Here is a 22,950-nt window from a genome sequence, read left to right as displayed (position 1 = left end):
GAAAAAGATAAATCATATTTTATATAAATAAAAAAATTTAAACTTAAGTCGTTTAATGCTATTCGGTTATGTTGTTTATTTATGAAATTTACTTGATAGTGAAAGGGGATTTTTGTTTGGGAGCTGGGTCACATCATGATGGATCATTACGAACAAGAAAACAACATTTTTACTATTAAAAGTTTTCTGGTTAAAAGTGAACGTTTCTAGTATTATTTTTATTTTTCATTATTGAATTATTTCAATAAAAATTTTAATATATTTTTATTGAAGAAAATAAATGCTAACTTTCATATAAATTTTCCAAAATTTTTTAAAATATTAAGTTTATCTTAAACTCATATTGTATATAAACAAGATGAACATTCTGAATACAAAAAAGATTAAGAAATTATATGTATAGTTCTTAAGATATGACCATTTATATACTTCCATATATAGCTAGTTTTAGATTTTAAATTATGTTTTTCCAAAAAATTGAAAGTAATTTCACAAATTGTTTGTAACATTAAGATCTAATAATCGAAAAAATGTGAAAACTCGAATAATAAAAATATAAAAATGTAATACAAACAAATTTATATGACTAAGTTAACAACTCTACTAAAATATGTAAAATATGTGTGTAAATCAATAAATGAATTCAGAAGGAATTATCCTTTGTTTTATTCCATTAAATTATTTCCAAAAAATATGAATAAAAAAAGTTTTATCAATCAGAAAGTATTGATAAAATATACTCTAACAATTTTTTTAACAAAAATAATGTCATTAAAAAGTTCTATAAAACTTTAATTATATAATTTTGACTACACATAAAGCCTTCATATAATTTGTTTTTAATTTAACGGATCGAAAGAGATCAAAATTGTAAAAAGGCTTCTGAATATAAAGTTTTTGTATAAAATTACCTGTATATAGTAAAAGGCCAATATAAATCTCAAAATGGTTGATATCTCAAAAATGATTCAACCGATTTAAATTACTTGAAAGATTATTGTTTAACATGTCCAAATTACTTATACTAAGTTCGATAACTCTTTTTGCAACTGAATAATTGAATAATTGAATTTTAAACCATATTTTGGAAAATATATATCAAATACCCCTCTTGTAATTGAGTACAAAGTTTAAATATTTTATATTTTTAAATAAATCTTCATGTAGGCAATTTAAAATATCAGTTTTACTGCTTGGAAAAAAATGTACCTTTTAATATTATCAACCACACTGTGTCATAAAAAACAATAGTTGGCAAAGCGAATGATTAACAAAAATTTCCCTTAGGCGAAAAACGTCAATAATTTCCCGCCATCTTGGAAATTTCCTTTTTGATTTTTGATTAGCATTTGACTGCACGTTTCTTAAGGTAAGAAAAAAATTTATTTAAAAAAATTGTGAAATTTGTTGAAAAAAATAAAGAAAAATAGTTTAATTATAATAAAACGGTGTAAGTTAGTGAAATACAATAAATGCTCATGAAAATTGTTTAAAATAATTGAGTGGAAAATGTTTTAAACAAAAAACAAGGCACATAACCTAGAAAAAGTGTTTCCAGACACAAGAAACACGTCGCAAAAATTCATTTGTGTGTTTTAAACAAATAATTTTGTTTTTATAATGTTAAGTGTAATGTAACGTGAATTTAACAATTGTTTTCTTTCTGTTTCTTATAGATGCAGATCTTCGTCAAAACTTTAACTGGTAAAACCATTACCTTGGAAGTCGAGCCTTCCGACACCATTGAAAATGTCAAGGCCAAAATCCAAGACAAAGAAGGTATCCCCCCAGATCAACAACGTTTGATCTTCGCTGGTAAACAATTGGAAGATGGTCGCACCTTGTCCGACTACAACATCCAAAAGGAATCCACTTTACATTTGGTACTCCGTCTTCGTGGTGGTATCATTGAACCCTCTTTGCGTATCTTGGCTCAAAAATACAACTGCGACAAAATGATCTGCCGTAAGTGCTATGCTCGTCTCCATCCTCGTGCTACCAACTGTCGCAAGAAGAAGTGCGGTCACACCAACAACTTGCGTCCCAAGAAGAAGTTGAAGTAGACTACTGGAATGTGGATGGATATCACAATCAATATGCTCTGGGAGAAGCACACTATCATCATACTCCCTTTTTTCTATGTATACATTTAAAATTAAATGTTAAGTTTTTTTAATTTTCTATATATTTATTTTAAATTAAAATTGCTATAACATCAAATTACTACCTAATTTTTTGGTGAATATACGGAAAACATTTTTTATAAAAGTGAGATACATAGAAAATATGTTTATTTTATTTATATTGTGTATTTTAATTTGATAGAGATTTTTAACATAGAAACTTGAAAAGTAATTGGATTATGTTGGGATTTAAAATTACTCCAGGTCTTTCATATTCAATTCGGAATGGGTATAAATTCTTTTGAAACATATTTCGTTCGATTCTCTTTAATCTTATACAAATTTATTTTGTTCATTGAAACGCCCTTTTGTAAAAAAACACTTAATTTTTCCACACAAAAACAATTTAGATTGGTTATTTAGTTGTAAATTTATATCCAAAAATATGCATATCTATATTTTTACATATCGGGATGTATATTCTACATAAATAGAAAATGTATTGACAAATTACTAATTCATAAATTAATTTTTTGGCCGAACATTCTCCTAGTAGATGAAAAATCACTTTTTTTTTGGAATTTCACGTCGTTATCTTTTATTTTTTTAATGAAAATAAATATGGGATTTTTTTTTTATATAAAAATCATTACATTTAACTACTTAAGCTCATCACTTCTAAATAAAAATATGTATATTCCTCTGATCCAAATACTAAGCCTATAGCAACCATTCCATTATTTCATACCTTATATTAGGAAAATAAATATGTATCTATTAGGGTGATCGATTATTCGACATTTTCCAAAAACCGGTTTTCGAATAGTTAACATTTAAAAAAAATCGGTTGATATTTTTCAAATTCAGAAAAAACCGGTTAACCGGTTTTTCATTATAAATAAAAAAATATATTTTAATTTGAAAAACCTAATGTTTATGTTTAAATTTGATTAATAAAACATCGCCCGAAATTATTTTTAACAGTTTAAAAGATTATAACTTTAGATCTAGTCGTCTGATTTACATAATTTCTTTAATATAAAAAAATTAGGAAAAAAGTGGGACACTTCTGTTAAACATAAGGTACTATGTAATCCTAGCTTATTTTAAAAGCCTTGTTTAGGAAATTTTCATAGGCAATCCAACACTTCCATAAAATTTCAGTCGTAAATTAATTATTGTAATTGGAATATAATATAATGATAAAATTTTATCAAACAGTTATCAATTTTACAAATAAATTTTTTTAATTAATTAGGAAAATCAAAAAAGTTTAACCAAAGGAGCTGTAGAAAAATAAACGCTAGTTTCTCGACTCGAATATTTTTAAAATTTAGACGGGCTTTATTATTATTTACTTAAAAATTTCATTTAAATAATCTTTGAATACAAAGCAAACAAAAGTATTCGAAACCGGTTTTTAAAAAGTGAAAAAACCGGGTTATTCGATATTCGAAAAATCAACATTAAGAAAAAACCGACACTGGTAAAGCAGAAAAAACCGGTTGAAAAATCGAGTCGATCACCCTAGTATCTATACAAATTAGCTGTATATAATTTAAAATCGATTTTCGTAATGGTCGGTCCATAATTGACCATAGCTCCCATTGAATGTCTCCTTCTGGACATGTCCTTTGTGGATATTCGAAGTGTATGTATAGCTCTTGTATGAATATAAATTTTATAATGTCCTTTCCATATTTGACCCTAGCGCCCATACAAAGATTTTCAGAAAATCAGGTCGACTTAAATTGTTTAAATATTACTGAATTAAGGTGAAATCCGAAAAATACACTAACTATTACACAATGAAACTTAGTGGAGTCAACAAATCTAAGTCATTTAAAGGATCCTTACGAAATCCAATGTATCATATAGTCGTGCATGGCCGATTAATAATATTTTATTTGTTTTAATATACATATCGAGGAACTATATTCAATAGTCTCTATCTAAAATAATACAAGTTTTCAGGAGAGCAAAAAACTGTTTATTTCGCTAGTTCGTGAGGATTTTTATTTAAATTTTTTCTTCTACAATATATTTTTACAACCATATTCTAAATCGTTATATAAAAAGAATTTAAAATTTTGCATTATTTGTAAAATTATTCACAAATTTATATCAGATCGAGCTTTTTTTTCCACGAAAATTTTTTCATATAAATATAAATTTTTTATCTGATTTAAAATTAATAAATATTATATTTCATGCAATTTAATGAATAGAAACCAAATTGTTGAAAAAGCAACAGATTATAAGGTTTTGGTCCAAAATCTATGTTATATGGTTAAACACGGCAATAAAATTAATCAAATTAGTATCATAATAAGCAATACCTCGAAAACTATTAAACCGGATTTGAGTTCAGCATGTCGAAATTAGTAAAAACACTTGTTTTGCAACAGAAAATTATCCAAAATACTAGAGTTTGAAGCAATTTTTGGATAAGATAGAGAGTTTTGCATTCAGTATTTTTATTTTTTTGAGATAGAGAAATTTAAAAATTGCTATAAAATTTCCAAAAAATATTTTTCTTCTTTGAAATTTATTTCACTGATGCTGAATATTTTGCCATCAAAATCTTATTTTCATCAAAATGGCGGATAGAGACTATTGAATATAGTCCCTCGATATTTTGTATGTGGGTGTGGAATCTTGTCGATTTAAAAAATAAACAGAAGAGTTTAGACTCTAAAATTTAGAGTCTAAATTTTAAGAGTTTTATGACTCTAAAATAAAAAAAAAATAATTTTGACATTCTGCTTCTTTTAGAGAATAGTACATATACAATTTGGAAAAAAAGTTTATCGCATTTTGAACTTTTTTCTTCGTGACAATCAAAACAAAATTGGTCCACACCAAAAATTGGACTCTTCCGACCATAATTATCGCTTTTATTAACAGAAAACAAAAGGCCCTATCTACAAAAATGTAAAAGTCCAATTTATCCATTTTTATATACCCCATTGTCAACTATTATAACAAATGATAGGTTTCACTATTAAACAATTTGTTTATTTACTACAAATAAATCGCGTTGATAGAAACAAACTTTTCAATTTAAATACATAGTTTTTTGCTTCGCCTGTAAAATTTTAAAAATGTTAGATAGAGCCGTTTGCGTTTTAGTTGACGATATATAATTTGTTAACTGTTTCAATTTTTATTTAGTTTGAGCACAAACCAAGAAAATTAAAAAAAATAGATTTTTTTCTAATTTGCTTTGAAATTTTAATATCTGGCAATTCCATTTTTCAAATTCACAAACCACTTTTTAGTACAAAAACCACAGAGTTTACATGTATTAAAATTATTGTTTTCCGAGTATAACTTAAAATTTTCGAAAGAAATTTTGAAAATTCGAACATTATATTATATTGTTATCAGATTTGTACATATGTATATTCCAAATTTAAAAAGGGTTAAAATGTTGTTAAAATTTTCGACAACATACTAACATAACTTTGATTTTTCGAACATAACATTGCATTGTCCTTAGGCGTCTTAATGTGTTCAAAGTTTCAACCAATACGGGAACTGGTCGAAAATTCAGTTACAAAATTTGTACCATTACAAACCAAGAAACTTACAAAGCAATTTAAATAAAAGCTTTTAATAAAAAGGAGTAGGAAAGTCGGACATGGAAGACCTATGTACATACATATGTAGATATAGATATATTTTAGATATATGTATATGACAACTACGGACAAACATGGACCGATCCTCATATAATTAGGGTTTTGGAAACTTATTTATGCCAAAGTCTAACTCTTAGATTTGTACTTTTCGGTTCCAAAGATTCGCGTGAGTTTATAATACACATATAGAAAGATAATTAAAAATCTATCTCTTAAATATCTTTTTTAATTTTTTTAACTCCATAGGAGAACAAGAATCTGTAAACCACACACAGCTGTATAGTCCATCTTCAAGGCTTGAACACGAATTTATGTAACTTCTTTATTTTAATTATTGTTAACTGGAGAATTCTATATTCAGTCCGTTAATAAGTGGTAAGTGTTTTGGCTATATGTCGACAGCTACAATCGTGTTAGCTGCGACACAAACCATTATTTTAGAAAACACGTTGCTAGAGAAAGAAATGGCACATCACAGTACTTGAGCACAAACAGTGAATTAAAATAAAACTATTGAAAAAACTTAAAAACTTTTTAACTTACAGTGCACTCGCGGTAACGTGAACTAATTAAAACCAAGGGAGTTCATGTTAGCGAAATTGTTCACATTAGCGATTGTCAAATTTCATGAAAAAAATATGAAATTTTAATTTATAAATCTGTATTTTACACACTTGAGCGTGATATTCTTTTATTATTATTTATATTATTATAATATAAAACTAAAATTTTATTAAAATCCATTTTCTTTTAACATTAGACCACTTACAGGCCAATTCCTATCACGCATTCGGAGGAACCAACGGTAAAGAGTTTTTTCATTAACTGGAAGTTCTGATGATTTTAAAGTTTGTCTTTTTCCCGGTCCTTGGTATGTGTTGTTTGTACAACTCAAAATTGCTTCTTTTTATACCCTACACCACTTTAGTGGGGAGGGTATATTGGGTTTGTGCTGATGTTTGTAACGCACAATAATATTGGTCCTATACCCACCTTAAAGTATACCAATCGGCTTAGAATCATTTTCTGAGTCGGTTTAGCTATGTCCGTCTGTCCGTCCGTCCATGTAAACCTTGTAATCAAACTACAGGCCGCAATTTTGAAGATAATTGAATGAAATTTGGTACATGATCTTCTATTGTCCCAGGGACAAACCCTATTGAAAATGGTTAAGATCGGTCCATTATTTCACCTAGCTCCCATACAAATGTACCCCCCAAAAAGGGTTGTAAACATTGTAATCAAACTACAGGTCGAAATTTTGGAGATAATTCAATGAAATTTGGCACATGATCTTTTATGGTACTGTAGACAAAGCCTATTGAAAATGGTTAACATCGGTCCATTATTTCACCTAGGCCCCATAGAATTGAACCCGCCAAATAGGGCTTTTAAGTTCATAATTATGCTTAATATACTCGTATCTCGACAAAAAGCTGCAAAACCAAGTTCTATACTAGTCTTGATGACCCTGATAAAATTTTTAATTATAGGGCCTCATTTGACCCTTAGCCCCTCTAAAAAGCCCCATCAAAATTTTACTTATATATCCACAGTTTTATTAAACTGTAAATGGCTTTAGTATATCTGAGGCAAGGTACAATTTAACTTAAATGCTTTATTATGAAAACCACATCACATTTTATTCGTATACAGGTGTAGGGTAATATATGGTCGGCGTCGCCCGACTATAACTTCTTACTTGTTTCTTTTTAATACTGCATATTGTTGACTTAGCGACATTATACTTTTTTGATAAACTAGTCACACTTGTTCCTCTCTGCAAACTATCTAAAATGTCTGCCTTTTCTTTTAACTGCAAACATTTAGATTTTTTACACTCATAACTTCAAATTTCTTTGCATATAAAAAAAAATAATTTAGGGGATATACATTCATTTATATAAGGAGATTCCCAAAATTTTAAAATTCGAATTTAATGAATGTATTTCAATGTTGTCTACATGCTTAGAAAACATATATTGTGAAAAAAATTGTTCACGTTATAGAGGTTTCTGTGTTTGTTCACATTACAGAGTAGTCAATGTAAAAAACATTTTGTTCACGTTAGGCGGTGTTCACGTTAGACGGTGTTCACGTTAGCGCGAGTGCACTGTATATATACAACAATCAGGCCTGCCACATAATGCCATTCCGATCGAAAGTGGAATTATAACTTGTAAATAAATCAATAAGAACTTAAAAACTTTAAACTATTGTCACTATTGTCAATTCCACGTTGAAAATGTGAAATGGTTTTATTCTGAAAAAGTTGTAATTTTCCTTTTTTGAAGAAGAAAATTAAGAAAGATAATTCCACTTTCGATCGGAATGGAATTCTGTGACAGGCCTGAATATCAAAAAAATCTTCACTTTACTCTGATTTTAAAGCTTTAGTCAAGCGTGCTTTACGAACAGATCAAGAATAAAACTCGAATATCATGTAAACTGTATAAGAGTTTCATCTCTTTTGTATAAAACATTTTCAGCATTAAATATTTAAGAGTATTTTTAAAAGCTTCATGTTGCAAATTCACCACAAATAAGATTTTTTTTAATCCATTCTCTTGTCTTGTGTTAATTAAAAACTTGAAGATAAAAAAAATAAATATTCCTACAACTGAAGAATAAATAATCTCAAAGGAATTTAATATCTCAACAGGCAGAAGCAATGTACTTATACATTCACAGTTGACGTAAACTTTATAAATATGTAAGCAGCAACAAGTACTAAATGAAAGTAAAAAGGTACTTTTCAAAAAAAAAAAAAAAAAAAAAAAAACAAGTTAGAGTGCTATATTCGGCTATGCCGAATCTTAAATACCCTCCACCAGCAAGCTACTTTTTATTGAAACCCATTTAACTATATAATTTTTAGATAACTTGGCAAAATTTTTGTTTCCTTATTGAGGGTACTAACATTTATGCATATGTCAAGTTAATTTTAATTAGGTAGAGAAAAATGTATATTAATAGGCCAGTTTGATTACATTTTAATATAATGATTTATCTGTACACAGAACATACTCATTTTGAATTTTATCCGGATGTAATCATTTAATAACGAATTAAGTGGTTTTCAGAAGTATACCTTATATGTGAGCTAAGACAACCTATGGACCGATCCGGAAGAAAAAATCCGTAGAATGATTTATATATACAAAATACACATTTATGTCGAATTTTATCCCGATAATTTTGATTTTTAATGTGCATTTGAGTCACAACTCCCATATAAGGAAATGGTCCTTATATGGGAGTTGTGACCAATTATCAACCGATAATGAAAAAATTTCGTATAATGATTTATATGCCAAAAAAAAAAAAATCAAGTCGAATTTTACTACAATAGTTTTATTAATTAATGAAATATGTGCGTTTAGGTGATTTTTGGAAGTGGACTTTATATGTATAGGAGCTATGACCTTACACAAAACATATTTGTGTAGAATTTTATCAAGATATCTTTATTTGATAATGAAATATGTGCGTTTAAGTGATTTTTTTGAAGGAAATATTACCATATATGGAACAATCCGGAAAAAATTTGGTAGATTGATTTATATGCTCACAAAGCATATTCAAGTCATTTATCCAGATAGCTTTATTATAATATGTGCGTTTAAGTGATTTTCGTAAGTGGGAGCCTATCCGGAAAAGTTTCGTAGAGTGATTCATATAAAGACAAAACATATTTGTGTCGAATTTTATCAAGATAACTTTATTTGACAATTAAATATGTGCGTTTAAGTAATTTCCGGAAGTGGGACTTATATGGGAGCTATGACCAATAATGAACCGATCCGGGGAAAAAGTGGTATAATGATTTATATGTATGTACACAAAACATATTCAAGTCGAATTTTATCCTTATAGCTTTAGAATTTAATGAAATATATTTGTTTAAGTGATTTTTGGAAGTGGACCTCATATGGAAGCTATGACCAATTATGAGCCTATCCGGAAAAAATTTTGACTCATATAAAGACAAAACATATTTGTGTCGAATTTTATCACAATAGCTTTATTTGACAAGAAATACGTGCTTTTAAGTGATTTTCGGAAATGGGCCTTATATGGTAGCTATGACCAATAATGGACCGATCCGTAAAAAATTTGGTGAAATGATTTAAATGTATACCAAACATATTTGTGTCGAATTTTATCCCGATAGCTTTATAATTCAATGAAATATATGCGTTTAAGTGATTTTCGGAAGGGGACTTTATATGGGAGCTATGGCCAATTATGGGCCTATACGGAAAAAATTTAGTAGAATAATTTATATTTATACGAAATATATTTATGTCGAATTTTATCACGATAGCTTTATTTGACAATGAAATATGTATTTTTAAGTGATTTTCGGAAGTGGGGTTATATGGGAGCTATGACCAATAATGGACCGATCCGTAAAAAAAATTGTAAAATGATTTGTATGTATACAAAACATATTTGTGTCGAATTTTATCCCGATAGCTTTATAATTCAATGAATTATATGCGTTTAAGTGATTTTCGGAAGGGGACTTTATATGGGAGCTATGACCAAATATGGACCTATCTGGAAAAAATTTCGTAGAGTGATTTATATTTAGACTATACATATTTGTGTCGAATTTCATCAAGATAGCTTTATATGACAATGAAATATGAGCTTTTAAATGGTTTTCGGAAGTGGGCCTTATATGGGAGCTATGACCAATAATGGACCGATCCGTCAAAAATTTGGAAGAATGATTTGTATGTACACAAAACATATTTAACTCGAATTTTATCACAATAGCTTTATTCATCATTGAAATATGTCCGTTTAGGTGATTGTCGGAAGTGGACCTTGTATGGGAGCTATGACCAATTGTGGACCGACTGAGGACCTACGTTAACAGTATGATTTCTGTTCATATTATATTTGCATGCACAAAATTGTGTGTTGATACCGATATATTTGAGGGAGTTATTAACGATAAACTAATTTCCGGGAATATATACCTTTGTATGGGGGCTATGGGAAATATTGGATCGATTCTAAAGATTTTCAACACAATTGATCACTGCCATGAAAAAATAATGTGTGACAAAATTCATCAAAATATCTTTAGTAGTTTCTGAGAAAACTTCAAAAGAATTATGAAAAAAACGTAATTTTTTTCGAGGTAGTCTGAAATTTTTACTCATAACTTTTTACGTCGTGAACCGATTTTGCTGATTTTCAATACCAAACTGCTTAGGATAATAATAAATATTTTGGGTGAATTTGGTTGATTTCCTTTGCTTAGTTTTAACGTGAGCGTGTTTTACACAGACAGACAGACGGACATAGCTAAATCGACTCAGAATTTCATAAGGACCCAGAATATATATACTTTGTTGGGTCTTAGATGAATATTTCTTGGTGTTACACACGGAACGACAAACTTATATATACCCTCTATCACCACTGATGGTGGTGGAGGGTATAAAAATACCATTTATAATTTTGTGAATAGTTTCTCATTATATCAATTCCACAACAGAATCCGCTAGAACCAGTTATACTAGAATACTTATGTATATGTATTGCTATTTTTGGAAAGAAAATAATATCCATGATAATTTTGTAAACCGGTTCCTATTTTATTTTACAACAGGTTCCATTAGAATAGCTTCTTGAGTACATAATGTTCATCATATTCGTATGCAAAATGTACCAAATTTCAATTTATATCCCCCACTACTCGCAGCACGAGTGGGAGAAAACAAATCCAAAATACCAAAAATGTACAGCTGCAATGTGCCTAGTGGCTGCAATTCATTAAAATTGTATAGAGCTTGACTTGTAAATTGGAATACAATTTTTGTTTTCATATCGGGGTACAGATTTTTCTGACACACAAACAAACAGAATATTAAAGAATTAGCAAGTATGTAGTACAACAACAAATTGAAAGGAATGTAACGAAAACAAAATATTGTGCCCAATAAAACCTGAATATAGAACAAATATCAAAAAAAAAAAAAAAAAAATACAGAAAACAATGGGCAAAAATTAAACATAAAACCACAGTAACTAGTATTTGTATTAAATATAAACCATACATATACCAATGATCAAAATAATAAGTACACTTTCTTTTACATTTTTAGTGATAGAAATTTTTTCATGCAAATGTGGTTTTCAAATACGGACAATTTTATTTTCAAATTTATGTGCGGAATACCGAAAAATTTTATTAAAATAATAAAAAGAAAATATTGTAATTTTTGTAGTCTGAAATTTCCCATGATACAATTTAATGATAATCGCTGGACCACTGGAGTTAAAACCGTTTAATTATTATGCTAATATTATATTTTAAATGTAAGGAGTTTTAAATAACACCATGGTATATAGCACACACAAGAAGTGTACTTAATTTTATGATCATATGTGTATTCACTTCTTTACGGAGCATTAAGTGCAAAAGCTAAAGTAGTAATTTTATAGTATCACTACTAAGACTTCCAACAGTAAGAAAACAACAGTAAACAAGCTGAAACCTATATAATCCAGAAGAAGTAGATGACAAACAAATTAAATAAAAACTATAAAATAACCGAAAAAACAACACATAAACAGACAGAACTGAACGGACGTAAAAAAGTGGAGCCTATTTCTGTTTGTAAACAATTTTAAAAATACATAAAATGAAGAGGAATGTAGGGAAGCAAAACCGCAGCCTGTGCTGCAAGGAAATGATATAAGGAGGTAATTTTAAAACAACCACAAAAATATTGATGGTATATTAATTTCTTCAATCCGTTTATAATCGATTGGAACTATGACCAAACTTATCTATATATATAAAAATGAATGTGTGTTTGTTTGAATGTTTGAACGTTATAGACTACAAAACTGCTGAACCGATTTTCTTGAAATTTTCACAGCGTATTCCTTTTTATTTTGAAATTTCAAGTGGGCGAGGTGCCACGCCCATATTATAAAATATTAAATCCGTATATTTGAGATAATATAACAGTTAGGGTCCTCAAATTTTGTCGGAGCCACTTTAGTGTCAATATGATTATTTAGGACAAAAAGTAGACGGACTAGCATTAGGGGGCGTGGCACCTCCCATATAAATTAAAAACAAAAATTCGTTTATCTTAGAAACAATTACAGTTAGAATCTTAAAATTTTGCACAAATAACTTTAACATCCATGTTAACATTTTGGGAAATAAATTGGCGGACTACCCATGAGGGGAGCGGCACCTCCCATATTAATTAAATGCAAAAATTCGTTTATTCGTTTAAACTAATAGAACTAAATTCTTCAACTTTTGCACTAAGAACTTAAATATTCGTCTGAACATTTTGGATGAATAAGATCGGACTTCCATCTGGATTAAATAGAAAAATTCGTATATCTGAGAAACTATTAGAGCTAGAATATTCAAATTTTACTTGAAGAACTTTGACATTCATCTGAACAATTAGAGTATAACGGGCGGACTTTCAATGGGGGACTTGGTACCTCCCATATTAATTAAATACCAAATTTCGTTTATCTGGGTAACTAATAGAACTAGATTCTTCAAATTTTGCACAAATTACTTTAATATTCATCTAAACATTTTGGAGAAAAAAGGGCGGGCTTTTATCTTGGGGGCTTGAAACCCCCACATGAATTTAATAGAAAAATTCTTATATCTGAGAAACTATTAGATGTAGAATTTTTAAATATTACATGAAGTACTTTGACATTAATGTGAACATTTAGGGAATAATTGGCGGACTTTAAATGGGGGACTTGGCACTTCCCATATTAATTAAATACAAAAATTCATTTATCTGGGAAACTAATAGAACTAGATTCTTCAAATTTTGCATAAATTACTTTAATATTCAACTGAACATTTTGGGGGAAAACGAGCGGACGGGGCTTGGAGCCCCCATATGAATTAATTAGAAACAAGTTAGAGTGCTATATTCGGCTATGCCGAATCTTAAATACCCTCCACCAGCGAGCTACTTTTTATTGAAACCCATTTAACTATATAATTTTTAGATAACTTGGCAAAATTTTTGTTTCCTTATTGAGGGTAATAACATTTATGCATATGTCAAATTAATTTTAATTAGGTCGAGAAAAATGTATATTAATAGGCCAGTTTGATAACATTTTAATATAATGATTTATCTGTACACAGAACATACTCATTTTGAATTTTATCCGGATGTAATCATTTAATTACGAATTAAGTGGTATTAAGTGGTTTTCAGAAGTATACCTTATATGTGAGCTAAGACAACCTATGGACCGATCCGGAAGAAAAAATCCGTAGAATGATTTATATATACAAAATACACATTTATGTCTAATTTTATCCCGATAATTTTGATTGTTAATTTGAGTCACAACTCCCATATAAGGAAATGGTCATTATATGGGAGTTGTGACCAATTATCAACCGATAATGAAAAAATTTCTTATAATGATTTATATACCAAAAAAAAAAAAAAAATCAAGTCGAATTTTACTACAATAGTTTTATTAATTAATGAAATATGTGCGTTTAGGTGATTTTCGGAAGTGGACTTTATATGTATAGGAGCTATGACCTTACACAAAACATATTTGTGTAGAATTTTATCAAGATATCTTTATTTGATAATGAAATATGTGCGTTTAAGTGATTTTTTTGAAGGAAATATTACCATATGGAACAATCCGGAAAAAATTTGGTAGATTGATTTATATGCTCACAAAGCATATTCAAGTCGTACTTTATCCAGATAGCTTTATTATAATATGTGCGTTTAAGTGATTTTCGTAAGTGGGAGCCTATCCGGAAAAAATTTCGTAGAGTGATTCATATAAAGACAAAACATATTTGTGTCGAATTTTATCAAGATAACTTTATTTGACAATTAAATATGTGCGTTTAAGTAATTTTCGGAAGTGGGACTTATATGGGAGCTATGACCAATAATGAACCGATCCGGGGAAAAAGTGGTAGAATGATTTATATGTACACAAAACATATTCAAGCCGAATTTTATCCTTATAGCTTTAGAATTTAATGAAATATATTCGTTTAAGTGATTTTTGAAAGTGGACCTCATATGGGAGCTATGACCAATTATGAAAATTGGTCATAGCTCCAATAGAAGGAAAAAATTTTGACTCATATAAAGACAAAACATATTTGTGTCGAATTTTATCACGATAGCTTTATTTGACAATGAAATATGTACTTTTAAGAGATTTTCGGAAGTGGGCCTTATATGGTAGCTATGACCAATAATGGACAGATCCGTAAAAAATTTGGTGAAATGATTTGAATGTATACCAAACATATTTGTGACGAATTTTATCCCGATAGCTTTATAATTCAATGAAATATATGCGTTTAAGTGATTTTCGGAAGGGGATTTTATATGGGAGCTATGACCAATTATGGGCCTATCCAAAAAAAATTTAGTAGAATAATTTATATTTATACGAAATATATTTATGTCGAATTTTATCACGATAGCTTTATTTGACAATGAAATATGTATTTTTAAGTGATTTTCGGAAGTGGGGTTATATGGGAGCTATGACCAATAATGGACCGATCCGTAAAAAAATTTGTATGTATACAAAACATATTTGTGTAGAATTTTATCCCGATAGCTTTATATTTCAATGAAATATATGCGTTTAAGTGATTTTCGGAAGGGGACTTTATATGGGAGCTATGACCAAATATGGACCTATCCGGAAAAAAATTCGTAGAGTGATTTATATTTAGCCTGTACATATTTGTGTAGAATTTCATCAGGATAGCTTTATATGACAATGAAATATGAGCTTTTAAACGATTTTCGGAAGTGGGCCTTATATGGGAGCTATGACCAATAATGGATCGATCCGTAAAAAATTTCGTAGAATGATTTGTATGTACACAAAACATATTTAACTCGAATTTTATCACAATAGCTTCATTCATCATTGAAATATGTCCGTTTAGGTGATTTTCGGAAGTGGACCTTGTATGGGAGCTATGACCAATTGTAGACTGACTGAGGACCTACGTTAACAGTATGATTTCTGTTCATATTATATTTACATGTACAAAATTTTGTGTTGATACCGATATAAATGAGGGAGTTATTAACGATAAACTAATTTCCTGGAATATATACCTTTGTATGGGGGCTGTGGGAAATATTGGATCGATTCTAAAGATTTTCAACATAATTGATCACTGCCATGAAAAAATAATGTGTGACAAAATTCATCGAAATATCTTTAGTAGTTTCTGAGAAAACTTCAAAAGAATTATGAAAAAAACGTAATTTTTTTCGAGGTAGTCTGAAATTTTTACTCATAACTTTTTACGTCGTGAACCGATTTTGCTGATTTTCAATACCAAACTGCTTAGGATAATAATAAATATTTTGGGTGAATTTGGTTGATTTCCTTTGCTTAGTTTTAACGTGAGCGTGTTTTACACAGACAGACAGACAGACGGACATAGCTAAATCGACTCAGAATTTCATAAGGACCCAGAATATATATACTTTGTTGGGTCTTAGATGAATATTTCTTGGTGTTACACACGGAACGACAAACTTATATATACCCTCTATCACCACTGATGGTGGTGGAGGGTATAAAAATCGTATATTTTAGAAACTATTAGAGCTAGAATCTTCAAATTTTACTTGAAAAACTTTAACATTCATCTGAACAATTAGAGTATAACGGGCGGACTTTCAATGGGGAACTTGACAACTCCCATATGACTTAAATATAAAATTTCGTTTATCTGGGAAACTAATAGAAGTAGATTCTTCAAATTTTGCAGAAATTACTTCAATAATCATCTGAATATTTTGGAGGAAAAAGATCGGACTTTCATCTGGGGAGCTTGAAGCCCCCACATGAATGAAATAGAAAAATTGTATATCTGAAAACTACTAGAGCTAGAATCTTAAAATTTTTCATAAAAAACTCTGACATTCATGTGAACATTTAGAGAATAACGGGCGAGCTTTCAATTGGGGGCTTGGCACTACATAAATGAATTAAATACAAAATTTCATATATCTTGGAAACTATTATATTATTCAAATTTTTCATAGATAGATAGAAGTTGGCGAACTTTCAGTAATTTGCTTGGCATCTCTAATATGTAACATATTGTAAATCTAGAGAACTATTTCAGTTAGAATCTTCAAAATCGTTAAGTGGAATTTTTATTTATACTGCTTTTAGGGTAGCAAAGCACACTGGGTAAAGCTAGTAATTCTATAAAAGGAGCTAATTAGAAATGACCGAGATGGTCGAAAGATTTAATCGCACTCTGGAGTAATATTTTAGAAAAGTGTTCAGTGTATATCAGAAAGACTGGGATGAACACATATCAAAAGGAAAGGAAGATTTTAGGTCCAACTGAAACAATATACCGAAATATCTCTGTCCAAAAAATATATACTTTTGGTCGGTGAAAAAAATTATAATCCTCTAGGTCTTCTCTCATATATAAATATTTGAATCATAATATGTTATTTGGACCTATCGTTAAGGGTCTACATGTTTCCATGTTGTATTACACACGGAAAGACATATTCAACATACCCAGAACTTTTTGGCGATATAACAGCGTATTTGTTATTTCGGAATATAGTGCTTTAACAACATTTAACAAGCAATAGTTTTTGGTTTCCAAATACTCGATATATGCGCATAATAAAAAAATTCCATAGCAATGCAAAAACAAAACTATAAAATAAACAAACTAAGATTCAAGATGGGATGAATGGATGCTATTGAAAGGCATATAAGAACCAAGCAGAGAAGAAAATACATTCGGTTATAAAGGGAAATTCAAGTAGTGTTATGATGGTCAAGTTTGTAAAAGTTATTTACATACATATAACCCTTACTTTTACATACTAAGTTACGCACAGTGGTTAAAATTGAAAAATTACATAGATATTTGTTATGTCTGTTATAAAACGAAAACTATCAATTCAAAACAAAGACTATTGAATCATAGTTATTAAATTTTAGGCCTAAATGATCCTTGTGGCCAAAAATTTATATTGTCGAATAACTTATTTGATTCCATATTGATTCCACTGTGCTACAAGTATTATTCTTGTAAACCATATTGGGTCTTTGCTTGATAGGTTTGGTTTTATATTTGAATCTTGATTCCTGGTCGACTGTTGGCATGTTATTTTATATGCATGAATGGAAATACATACATATATACATATGTATGTGGATATGAATTGTACATGGCGTTGTGGTGTCATTGCTGTTCTTTTTTTGTATTTTTTTCCGTTTTGTTTTTTTGGCATCATTTACCCAGTTTCAAGAAATGATTGAATTTTTTTCCAGCTCGTTGTGGTTTCTTGTTATAAAGGAAATCTTTTAATAACCGTTATTGGAAGTTAAAAAAAAGGGAAACATCCAAAAATGTATGTTAAATGTGGTATTCGAAAAAAATGAATGCTCAACAGACATTTGGTTGAAAAGAATACCGCATTTAAAGAAATGTAAGGTTAGTGTAATTAAAACACATACGATTACTTATGTATATAATCTGTGATCGCTAATATTTCTTAACAAAAAGGATTTTTATTTTAAAACAATATATTTTTTTGTGACGATCGGGCAATAATAATATCCCCACCTCCCATATAATATCCCCTTTACTTTAAAATGCCAGTGAAGCAATGAAATTTAACAAGAACGAATTTTATATTAACCGAAATTGACCCTACACCGCCATATAAGGTCCCAATCAGAAAATGTCTTTAGCGTTTATAACTGTGTTAAAAATGTAGATTTATAATAACTGATATTTCTCTACAAGATATTATGACGATCGGTCTATATTTGATCCTATCCCCATATAAGGTCTGCTTCTGAAATGACTTTAAGTCTCATAGTCGGCTTAAAAATGCATATCGATGAAATTCTACAAAAACAAATATTATATTCCATAATAGACCCTATCCCCCATATAAGATACACACCAGAAAATTACTTTAACGTTCAATACTGACTTAAAAATTACATTATACAAATGACATTTGAAATCAACGAGTTATATATTAATCGAAATCTCTCTGCAAATTTCTATGAATATCGGCGGCACCTATCCCCAATAAAAGATTCCCTTCAGAAAATTACTTTGACGCTCATAGCTGGTTTTTAAATGTCGGAATTTTGTGAGGATCGTTCTATAGTTGACCCTATCCTCCATATAAATCATTTAAAAATTTTAGCATTATGATGGAATATTCCGAAAACCGTCCAGTCGTTCATATTAATCTAATAATCTAAGTCCATAAATGGAGCCACTTTCTGAAAATTATTTTACCTTTATGGAACACAGACAGTATGAAAATCTGTCCAAAATTATTACAAGTATTTTTTTTAATTAATGGCTGTTTTTATACCCTACACCACTTTAGTGGGGAGGGTATATTGGGTTTGTGCTGATGTTTGTAACGCACAATAATATTGGTGCTATACCCACCTTAAAGTATACCAATCGGCTCAGAATCATTTTCTGAGTCGATTTAGCTATGTCCGTCCGTCTGTCCGTCCGTCTATCCGTCCGTCTGTCCGTCCGTCTGTCCGTCCGTCCGTCCGTCCATGTAAACCTTGTAATCAAACTACAGGTCGCAATTTTGAAGATAATTCAATGAAATTTGGTACATGATATTTTATTGTCCCAGGGACGAAGCCTATTGAAAATGGTTAACATCGGTCCATTATTTCACCTAGCCCCCATACAACTGAACCCCCCAATAGGGCTTGTAATCCTTGTAATCAAACTACAGGTCGCAATTTTGGAGATAATTCAATGAAATTTGGCACATGATCTTTTATGGTACCGTAGACGAAGCCTATTGAAAATGGTTAAGATCGGTCCATTATTTCACCTAGCCCCCATACAACTGAACCCCCCAATAGGGCTTGTAATCCTTGTAATCAAACTACAGGTCGCAATTTTGAAGATAATTCAATGAAATTTGGTACATGATATTTTATTGTTCCAGGGACAAAGCCTATTGAAAATGGTTAACATCGGTCCATTATTTCACCTAGCCCCCATACAACTGAACCCCTCGAATAGGGCTTTTAAAATTTGTAATCAAACTACAGGTCGCAATTTTGGAGATAATTCAATGAAATTTGGCGTATGATCTTTTATGGTACCGTAGATGAAGCCTGTTGAAAATGGTTTACATCGGTCCATTATTTCACCTAGCCCCTATACAACTGAACCCCTCGAATAGGGCTTTTAAATTTTGTAATCACACTACAGGTCGCAATTTTGGAGATAATTCAATGAAATTTGACACATCCTCGTTTGTGGTACCGTAGACAAATTCTATTGAAAATGGTTAACATCGGTCCATTATTTCACCTAGCCTCCATACGACTGAACCCCCGGAATAGAGCTTTTTAAACTTTGTAATCAAACTACAGGTCGCAATTTTGGAGATAATTCAATGAAATTTGACACATGCTCGTTTATGGTACCGTAGACAAATTCTATTGAAAATGGTTAACATCGGTCCATTATTTCACCTAGCCCCCATACGACTGAACCCCCGGAATAGGGCTTTTAAAACTTTTAATCAAACTACAGATCGCAATTTTGGAGATAATTCAATGAAATTTGGCACATGATCTTTTATGGTACCGTAGACAAAGCCTATTGAAAATGGTTAAGATCGGTCCATTATTTCACCTAGCCCCCATACAACTGAACCCCTCGAATAGACGAAGCCTATTGAAAATGGTTACCATCGGTCCATTATTTCACCTAGCCCCCATATAACTGAACCCCCGAATAGGGCTTTTAAAACTTGTAATCAAACTACAGGTCGCAATTTTGGAGATAATTCAATGAAATTTGGCACAAATGGCACGACAAAAAGCTGCAAAAACCAAGTTGTATACAAGACTTGATGACCCCCACGAATTCCATAATAATAGGTTCTCATATGACCCTAGCCCCTATGAAAAGCCCCCATCAAAATTTCACTTAAATGTCCACAATTTTATTTAACAATAAACGGCTTAAGTATGTATATCTAAGGCAAGGTACAATTCAACTTAAATGCTTTATTATGGCGACTAAATCACATTATATTTTTGTCAAAGGTGTAGGGTATTATATGGTCGGCCTCGCCCGACTATAATTTCTTACTTGTTTTTGATTGTGTTAGTGTTAATTAGGCCCAAGAATGAACCCTACTGATTTTGGTTAAAATCGGTCCGTGATTTCGCCTAGCCCCCATACAAATTACCCTCGAAATTGCATTCATTTGCACATAATTATGGCAATTATGTTTGGTGAAAATCGGATTACATTTGACCCTAGTCCCCATATGAATTTCCCTTTAAAAATTGTCTTTAGATAAATGGCTTAAAACATTGATTACGAGATGAAATTCGTTACGAACGTGTTTTATGTAAATCTTAATCATATTACCAAATTTTGTTACTGTCGGTCCATAATTGCATCTCGGTCCCAAATAAGACCCCTCTAGAAAATCAGTTTAACTATTATAATTGACTTAAACATGAACGAAGTTTGAAAGAGTTTTATATGAATGTTAATTATTTTACCAAATTTTCTTATGATCGGTACATATGTAATTGCCCCCAGGACGGGCATTAAGGTCCCTTAAGAAAATCAATTTAACATTCATAATTGACTTTAAAATATCAGTACCGCCATTATGTTTATTGCTTAAATTATTTTTTTCGGGAAAACGGAAAGTGAAAATATGTTTATGTGTATACATTTAAACACACACACACATATGTACATTCATATAAAAAAGTGTGGCGAATTTTGTAAAGCAATAAATGTATTTGAAAACCCCAATGTTAATTTATTACAATATTGTTAACGATTTTTTGTTTGCTTTTATTATCGTTCATATTTTTAGTGTTTTGCAACCACACACACACATACACAATACTATTGTATTTCTGTATTTCTATAAAGTACAAATTGTTTTATGGACAAATAAAATACATATATATATTTTTGGATTATAATTTTTATTGGTCAAACTACATTGCAATTATAAAAGATAGATGGCATTTTTAGAATTAAAAAAATAATTAAATAAATATAATAAAAAACATATTAAAATGTTGTAAACATAAAATGTTTTCAATAATTGTTTTATTCTTGTATAGCTGTAGGTAGTACTTTGTATTTGTAAAAATTTTTTTTAATTAAATTTACATACGAATAATTGTTTAACCCCATTTACTGGTTTGATATTTTTACGTGTTTATGAAGCTAAAGTGTGGTGTGTTGTACTAGACCCATATAAGTATTGCTGCAGATAATTGTAAAGTCACTTTCATTATTATTTTATAAATACTAACATGCCAAAGATATCTTTACTAAATTTGGTAAGATTTGCTGTTAGTTATTATTAGTATTAATGTCTTAATTTTTATTTTTCACCCTGTCATATCAAACAAAAAGGATAAAATATGTATATTACAATAAATATCATTCAACGAATGATATAACTTTTGACATACAATTTGTTTCATTATTATTATGGTTCTTATTCGGAAATACTTAAACAGGCATACATCTGTAAGTCCTTAACAAAGTTAAAGTAATGAGTACTTGTAAATTTGCTATCCAATAAAAAAACACCAAACTTTTTATCGTATTTTTTTATGCAATCTATAGGTATGTACATACAAACATATAATGATACTTGATTATCTTTATATATGGTCAACTGCATACAAACTGAAAGCCCCTCTCCAATCATTAATTAATGATAGAGGTAATTTTCACAAATTTACATAAAAGAGGAGATGAAAGTTTTAATTGAATATAAAATAAAATGAAATACAAACTTATTCGCAAAATATAAACTTATACAAACTCGCACATATTGTACAGTGTATTTGGTTTTTTGTTTCTCCTCCTTATAGGAAAAATTTATTCCTTTCCGTCTGACTGATATTGATTAATATATAAACAATAAATAACACAAGTTTCGAGGAAAAATCTACGATAAAAATACAACAACTATACATAAAATATATTGTAAAAAAATGAAATTAAATGAACATATAACATTGCACATTTACAAAACGATAAATCTTTGGGTTCAAGTAAAACGATTAATTTTCGCGTAAAATAAAAAAAAAAGAAT

The 22,950-nt window shown here is 29.7% G+C and overlaps 1 protein-coding gene across 1 annotated transcript; it reads left to right on the top strand.

Annotated features, from left to right (window-relative positions):
• Window positions 1–1,239: 1,239 nt before the first annotated feature.
• Window positions 1,240–2,285, top strand: LOC119616096 (ubiquitin-60S ribosomal protein L40). Its single transcript, XM_037972273.1, has 2 exons — window positions 1,240–1,369; window positions 1,677–2,285. The coding sequence occupies exon 2, from the start codon at window positions 1,677–1,679 to the stop codon at window positions 2,061–2,063; it is 387 nt and encodes a 128-aa protein (XP_037828201.1). The 5' UTR covers window positions 1,240–1,369; the 3' UTR covers window positions 2,064–2,285.
• Window positions 2,286–22,950: the final 20,665 nt, after the last annotated feature.

The sequence above is a fragment of the Lucilia sericata genome, unplaced genomic scaffold, assembly GCF_015586225.1.
Source record: "Lucilia sericata isolate MDLA Ls3-8-SP2 unplaced genomic scaffold, ASM1558622v1 Contig000057F_arrow, whole genome shotgun sequence".
Classification (NCBI taxonomy): Eukaryota; Metazoa; Arthropoda; class Insecta; order Diptera; family Calliphoridae; genus Lucilia; species Lucilia sericata.
The sequence above is the reverse complement of the archived record's forward strand: the minus strand, read 5'-3'. Positions and strand labels throughout refer to the sequence as shown.

Excerpts from the sequence above, each read along its gene's own strand:
- LOC119616096 (XM_037972273.1), top strand. The coding sequence starts at position 1,677 with ATGCAGATCTTCGTCAAAACTTTAACTGGTAAAACCATTACCTTGGAA.